Genomic DNA, 7,895 nt, shown 5'->3' on the forward strand with positions numbered 1-7,895 from the left:
CATCTTTACCCTACATTTCTACAAGAGGCTATTTCCACAAGTCAAACTCATGACCTTCGAGTAACATGACAGCAACCTTACCAAGTTACCGTTGCACAACAACTAATCTAAATCTTTGAATAAAACCACAAAATATAAACCAGACGCTATAGAAGCAAGACAACGGATCACAGTCTAAATATCGTTCAATGTCATTTAGTTTAAAAAAACTTATGACCCGAAAAAGGGTCAAAATACCTCCAAGATGTCAATAACGAAATAAAAGAAACTATTTTTCATCTTCCTCTATACCTTCTCTTATAGTTCTATTTCTTGACGAAATGGTAAAGACGCCAATATACATCACGGGTTACCTTTGTTACGCATGTGTATGTATCATGGTGTGTTGATCCTTAACCAAGCAACTGTGGTTCTCTGTCGTTTCGCACCCCAGTCAAATGCAATCGGTTTGGGCCCATAATGGCGGGCTTTCTTTTTTGACCCGAGATACCCTCGACAAGAAGCAGCACCACACTGGCATTCTACCTCAGTCCCAAATTGCACAAACCTAAATTGCAAAAATTGATTATAGAGGTCTGCATGAAACCGAAAAAACTAAGCCGTAACCAAAATAACTGACATAGCCGAACCCAACCCAGAACCAACGATCTGGTTTTATGTTTTTTCAAAAACTGGATTTCCATTTCGGTTTTGCATGTGCTGAAAACAGAAAAAAATAACCCTGTATAATCTAAAAAAAACTACCTTTAGTAATTGAATTGATGGATTATAAACAGCGTGAATCAAAGAGTTTAGGCTCAAATGAGCAAGAGTCGGTTAATCGTTCATTAACAGAAAAAAAATATAAAAAATAGGCCCAAAGTTTCAGGCCCAAAATCTTTACATTGGGTCATTTTTTTGGGCTAAAAATTTCCAAGCCCGGATGGCAAAACCGAGCCAACCCCACTATGCAAACCAAAGACGGACGGGTTTCAAGAACCGAAGTTTTTGGCCCCTGTTTGATGCTAAAACCGGTCGTTCACACTCCTAAAAGGTTTTATCAAATGTGTCAAAATAAGCAACTTGGCTAATGGATCAAACCAGGAGTGGGTTGACCTGCAAACATTTTATCCGCTCTCTAATAAATTATTAATGTGTAAAACTGTGACTACAATAGAATGTAGCATTAATACAAGAAATTATAGAAAAACAGTTTTTTTTATGTTAAAATTTATAATTTGGTTAACTTACAAGAATTTGATTTGTTTCCTTTTTTAGCTGATTGTTTATTTGAGCTGATTATAAAAGACAAACCAAATGACCCGAACCAGTTATTTTATAATATTAGCCTTTTTAGATAAAATATTTTTCTTTTCAAATATTATGACACATTAGTATGTAATTCATCATTTAAATCATGTAATATTCTAAAAAAAAAAACTTTTATATGCCATTGATATCATGGGTTAACAGTGATCCTATCATGTCAATACTATATCTGACTGCTGACCTTTTAGAGTCAATAAATGACCCTAGTTTAAAAGCCAAAACAAAGAAAAAAAAGGAATTTTACCGATAATCATAAGTCAACGGTTCACCAACTTTGATGGATTTTGCAGCGAAAACACCAACACGAGTCTCCCCCTCAACATTCCTGAAAAACAATCACCAAGTGTAAATTACTTGCAAGAAATAGTTACCTAATTCAATCAAATAAGTTTGATAAAAAAATGTCACAAATAAGTTATATCTGTTTTAGTTTGATAAAAAAAATCTGTATCCTGCCTAGAACCCTCCCCTATGTGTGTGTATGTGTGTGTATATATATATAAATATACATACTGACAATCAAGATAACATTAGCTAGAACAAAGAGCATACAAAACAATTATAAAGTTCAAATACTTAACCATTTTTCCAAATCACAATTAGGATTGCAGCTATGATTTAGAAAACGAGATGCGTTCCCCTTAAAAGTTGCATCAATGGTGAAATCTCTTCGAATTTCACACATGTAAAAGTTCTGATTCTCCTTGTGCTTCATGTCCCAAAGTCTTTGCTCACACATAGCATCACTAATAACTGAAACGGTAATTAACAACTCAGTAAAAACCAAAAAAGGTGAAGTAACAATCACAATAATAATATTACCTTCCCCAACATATTCTATAATGAATTCGCCTTTTTTGATAGGTTCAGTTGCCTCTACACCCCACCCACAACGTTTGGTCTACAAATGGGCCAAAACATGAAGAAAAATATCACATTGTTAGTATAAAAAGACAAACTTGAACACATTAATATATTTAACTAACAAAGTTACCAAAACAATCTTGATCTTCTTTTCCTTTCGAAAGGGTTTGTTTGTGCACGCATCTGAACATTTACAAGCTTTTGAACAGCTTATAGACAGAGACCTGTTTAATCAAATGCACACGAGTTACATCTACACACATATCATTATAAAAAAGAAGACAAAAAGACACTGTTAAGGATACGTGGATTTGGTTCACGAATCATTTAATACTCACCACGTGCTCCTTATATTTAAACGAATATAACTCCCGAGTGGTAATGTTATTGTTTTAACATACCATAGACAGTGTGCATGGGTCGGTCCGGTTCGGTTTTTTTCCTTTCTTTTTTTGGTTTATGCGAAATCAAAACCGGACCAAATGTATTTTAAAAAGAACCAAACCTTTGGTTTTTTCATTGAGTTACGTTACTTTGGTTTAGTTACATGGGATATTTTGATTACTTCGGTTTTGTGCACACTAAGAAAAATGATTATTTTGATGATCTTTTTTCATAAGAAAAATATGATCTATACTAAAATGTTAAAATTTTTAATGCAACATACCTGCATACACAATCTTTAGAGCATGTGCTAGAGCTACAATCAGTGCATCCAATATTCCTACCAGTATCATCGCGCTTTTTCTTTACAAGGTAGATATCTAATTATAGTTAAGAACATATAACAATGCAAAACTGCAAACCACATGAGCACTTGATGTGTTGTACTAATATTTCTGATCTTAAATGATTAATAAAACTAGAAACATAATAATGGCAAGGATACTACGCCTGATTTGCACATATGAAGATGGGCCAGACGGGCCGGGTGGGCCAACTGGCTCCAGTTTGCCGTTCTCTACCGGGTCTTTCGATATGAGATCCATGTTAAACTCCTGCATGGTACATGGTAGCGGTAACCGACAAAAGAATTCCTGTTATTTATGAATAAAAGGTTAGCATGGAAAAAAAATAGCGGGACAAGCGGGTACCATAAAGTAACTTAAAAGGGAAACAGGTTGAAAACATCAGATAGATTCAAGTCCCCCAACGTAAGTTTTTAATGCATAAAATATCCTAAATCATTTTGTTCAAAAAAATCATATTACAAATTATTGAAATATTATAACTTTGTAAACATCATTAACACACTATTTATTATAGTGAATATTATACACTAGACAAAGCGTGTTCTGAGTCAACTCAATCGGACCTAATTTGAGAAGTCACGATGTAATCAATAAGTAAAGTTAAGCTAAAACAATGTATTAAAACTACATTAAAACATTAAAATGTATTTACCTTACATCGATTAATTTATGAAGAATGAAAGCAAGTCAACCGGTACCGAAAAGTAGCTTATAGCTAAAACAGGTCAAACAGATCGAACAGGTCTAGAGGTTCCCAAAATAAGTTTTTAATGCATAAAACCTCTTAAAGCATTTTTTTAAATAAGTTATATTATAAACTATTGAAATATAACCGTTTTGTCATCATCGTTGGCAAGCTAATTTTTCTAATCATTAACTAAAGTTGGACAAAACGTGTTTTGGGTCAGCTCAATCTGACATGTAACAAACTATTAACTTAACATCCATTTAAGTACTGATGAGTAAATGCATGTAAGAAATCTCACCTCTATGCTGTTAGTTGGCACTGCAGGCTGCTTATTCAACAAGACATAACATAACATCAGTCCTGTCACCCAGCTTAATCAATTAAAATGAGGATCAACCAATAGACTGAAACAAAATAAACATTTTGTTGCTAGCTGCGGGTTGGTAACGAGTCAAAATGGGTAACTTTTGATTAGGGTTTATCGGCTTTTTAAACATTAACTAGTCGCCAAATATAGTTAGAAAATTTGTCTTGGTTTAACGGATCAAAACAAGAACTTTTAATCATTCATAAGAATATAACGATCATGAATTCATGATGATGAATGAAGAGATTGACCTTCGATGGTGGCCACTCATGTTTCCAACAGATTGCTTGCGAAGGGTGATCACTAGAATGCAGAACATACTCCGGGAATGCAGCACACTTGTCATGTGATGCTATATAGCATTTAGAACACCGCCATATGTGATTACTCTTTTTGCATAGGTAGCATACCTATTCAAGAAAGAAATCTAATCGTTAACATATTCACAAAACCATTAAAAAGATAACTTCAAAATAATTACATGTTGAGGACACTTGAATGCTTTTGATGATTGTGAAAAACCAAGCCAGTCCCGTGCACATTGCAGATGATAAGAACCTTTACAGCCACGAACAACACATGCTATCTCTTCTCCAGGGTAGATTACACTCTCACACACGAGACAAACAGACTGCAATAAGCAACGATAACATTTTCATAATTAGAAGTAGAACTAGTAACACTTTTATATCAATAATCACACAATTCCATATACATATATATAGTGTCAGATACGATTTTATCAGAAATTCAGTTATTTGGGGATCTAAGATATTAGGCAAAAAACACCAAATCTAAAACATGACATGGTGATATTATACATTTTCTTTCTCCTAATAATTAGATTGTCATGTTTATAGACTTCCTGCCATTGAAAAACATGCATATAATATTTTGATTACATTTTTACGATAGTTCATTCCAAAATTCAGTTTTAAGCCTATAGATTTTGTACGACTGACTACAGAAAAAATACTAGAAACCCTAGAGCTTAATCTAAACACAAAGAAACCCTAAAAAATACAAAATTTACACATATCAATAGAAATTCTACCAGTTTCTGAGCGTTAATAAATTGATAAATTACATTGTCGTGTTTAGACTTCCTACCATTAGAAAAACCACACATATAATATATGAAAGCGGTACAGTTTACCTACACCCCACCCTCCCCAGACCCTGTTAGCAGCCTTGCTATTGACGGGATTTTTACAGGGTATGATTGATTGATTGATTAATTTTACTAATAAGAAAGCAAAATTAACAAAACCCCTAAAAACACAAAATTATCAAAAAAATATCTGATACAGTTTGCGTACATCCCACCCTCCCCACACGCTGTTAACAGTCTTGCCGATTTTTGCAGGATATGATTGATTGATTAATTTTACAACAAATAATTCATTCCAAAATTCAATTTACCCCTAATAATCAATAACAAAGCAAAATTAGCAAAACCCCTAAAAACACAAAATTAATAAAAAAAAAATATCTGATACAGTTTGATTGATTGGGTACGATGGATTGATTGATTGTTTTGCAATAAATAATTCAGTCCAAATTTCAATTAATAACAAAGCAAAATTAATAAAAACCCTAAAAACACAAAATTAAAATATATATATCAGATGCGGGATTTTTACTGTGTACGATTGATTGATTGATTGATTGATTTTACAATTAATAATTCAGTCCCAAATTCAATTTACCCCTAAAACTTAATAACAAATTAAAATTAACAAAAACCCTAAAAAAACACAAACTTAACACAAAACTAATAAAAAATTCTACCAGTTTCGGTGCGTTAACGAGAAACGGGAGGTACGATTTGGATTTCGGGGCACCGAGCTCATCGTTCTTGGCAACCCACTCACTCAAATGATCATCTAAACTCTTGGGCTCAATGGATTTCTTGATTTCATCCAATTCCGTTGAAGGGTTTAAATCGGCAGCTGGAATTGGTGGCATGGTGATAAGATTGCCCAAATCAGGCATTGTTTGTTATGTAATTGAGCAAATGAACAAACCCTAGAGATTGAATTTGTGGGTTTTAATTGTTTAGGGCAAATGGGTGTTTGATCGATTGATTGATTGAAGAATTTGAGATGTAATTGCGCGCGCACACACACAGAGCTGAAGTTCGTACAGAGAGAGTGTGTGTGTGTGTGGAGAAGAAGGGTTTGTGATGAAAAATGTTGGGAATTTATAGGCGGGAAGTTTTGAAAATTTTGGAGTTAGGAAAGTTATATTATAATAACATTATTATTAATTACGGGTGTGTAAACAGATAAGACCCGTGAGACTGGTTTTAGTGGTGTTTTCGGGATCTGGGACTTGACTGTGGTGTAAATAACGGGGTCTAATAGGTTTGGGTCTTATGGGTCATACTCGGTTTATGTAAAGAGAATGGTTAGATATGCGGGACCCGACTCGGACATGTTTAATGGTGTTCTTAGGACCCCGGTAAGGTGGGATTGTGGGATTCGACCCTATTGTAAATAACGGGGGTCTGATACGGGTCGGGTCTTGTAGGTCTTACTCGGTTTATGATCACCTCTAATAATATAATAATAACATAAGACTCGAGTTGAAGCAGTTTAAATGAATCGGGTCTAAAATAGGACTAACTTGAATGAAACAAGCTCAATATGAAAGTGTATATAATGAGGTTGATTACTCTTATGCAAGCTTACGTATTTTTAGCATACCCTCACCCTTCCTCACAGGTTTCATATATTGTTCCCACAAGAATTCACACAAGCTACATAATTTTCGCCTACCATACTATACAAAACATCCTAACTTTTTCTTGGTTTTCTTACCCAAAGGCTACAACACTTTCACATACTAATTTACAAGAAAGCATATGTTTTACCTACACACAACAACGGCAATAACTCACATGCTTCCATTGAGAATGTATCACGTAATTCTCACAAGTTTGCATTTACTCTATCACAACCAACAATGGAAACTATGATTGAGTTGTTTTACATAACAAATAACTTGTATGGCTACATTTGATCGATGTCGAAAGGTCAATAAAAAATACTTATAAACTACCTTTACTAGTTAGGGCAAGTAAAGTATCGAATCCACAGGGAATCAGTGGAAAGTGCTAATCAAGTTCATAATTTATAAAATATTAAACTAGGTGGACAGACAATGTCAAGCGGTTTGAAAGATTTATTAAGCAAAAACAATGTTACTTTGATTTATAAACAGTCATGAGGAAATAACCAATCTCAAGGTTTCAGGTTGTGAAGCAAGTTGGACAAGTAAGTAAACCTATTTGGAAATCTCTTTGTTTGAATTAATAAGCAAATGACTAAATATTTGGCTCTGCTGATTGTCAAAACTTAATCCGAATAATTGGCACAGCTGAATAATAATCTAATTGATTGTCAGTTTTAGGGTTTGATAAATGTATGTGAATTAATGGTTAATGATAAACGGGCCAATGACTCAAAGAACTTAATCCTAAAAGCTGATAGCCACAAATCAATAAACTGATAAAAACATAAAACATTCAATTACGAAAAACTGTTTAAGCACACAAACAAGCGTAAAGATTCAACTAACCGAATGATTAACCAAATCCAAATCCAATATTAAGGTTCAAAATAACAAAAAGTCTAACCACAAACACAACCCTACACCCGGAGATGGTCACAAGAGCTTTAGCCTAGTATATGCATCTTGAAGATCTCGATTCTTGATTGAGATGATGAGAACATGGATGACTATGGTGATTTGTAGGTGTTAAGATGGTGTAAGATGGCCTCAAAGAAGTCCCAAAACTGAATAATGATTGAATAATATCGACCTTAGGGTTTTATGCCTTTATATATGGAAGAAAAATACCAAAAAGCCATTTTCCGTCAGACCAGACCGTAAGCTATGGTCTGGCCACCGT

The 7,895-nt window shown here is 34.0% G+C and overlaps 1 protein-coding gene across 1 annotated transcript; it reads right to left on the reverse strand.

Moving 5' to 3' along the window:
- Positions 1–341: 341 nt before the first annotated feature.
- LOC143567028 (histone-lysine N-methyltransferase ASHR3-like) lies at positions 342–6,151 on the reverse strand. Its single transcript, XM_077053556.1, has 11 exons — positions 5,771–6,151; positions 4,461–4,610; positions 4,231–4,389; positions 3,911–3,937; positions 3,062–3,209; positions 2,840–2,936; positions 2,303–2,396; positions 2,131–2,209; positions 1,890–2,061; positions 1,553–1,633; positions 342–547 (listed from the first exon to the last, which is right to left on the reverse strand). Exons 1-11 carry the CDS (start codon positions 5,972–5,974, stop codon positions 376–378), a joined length of 1,383 nt encoding a protein of 460 aa, XP_076909671.1. The 5' UTR covers positions 5,975–6,151; the 3' UTR covers positions 342–375.
- Between the last annotated feature and the right edge of the window lie 1,744 nt (positions 6,152–7,895).

Source organism: Bidens hawaiensis, unplaced genomic scaffold (assembly GCF_021521415.1).
Source record: "Bidens hawaiensis isolate Kalapana, Puna unplaced genomic scaffold, B.hawaiensis_p1.1 tig00023201_1, whole genome shotgun sequence".
In the NCBI taxonomy this organism is placed as follows: Eukaryota; Viridiplantae; Streptophyta; class Magnoliopsida; order Asterales; family Asteraceae; genus Bidens; species Bidens hawaiensis.

Excerpts from the sequence above, each read along its gene's own strand:
- LOC143567028 (XM_077053556.1), bottom strand. The coding sequence starts at position 5,974 with ATGCCTGATTTGGGCAATCTTATCACCATGCCACCAATTCCAGCTGCC. Across the intron at positions 4,611-5,770 it reads TCGTTAACGCACCGAAACTG|TCTGTTTGTCTCGTGTGTGA; the intron begins GTAGAATTTTTT and ends TGCTTATTGCAG. Across the intron at positions 2,397-2,839 it reads TCTAAAGATTGTGTATGCAG|GTCTCTGTCTATAAGCTGTT; the intron begins GTATGTTGCATT and ends TTGATTAAACAG.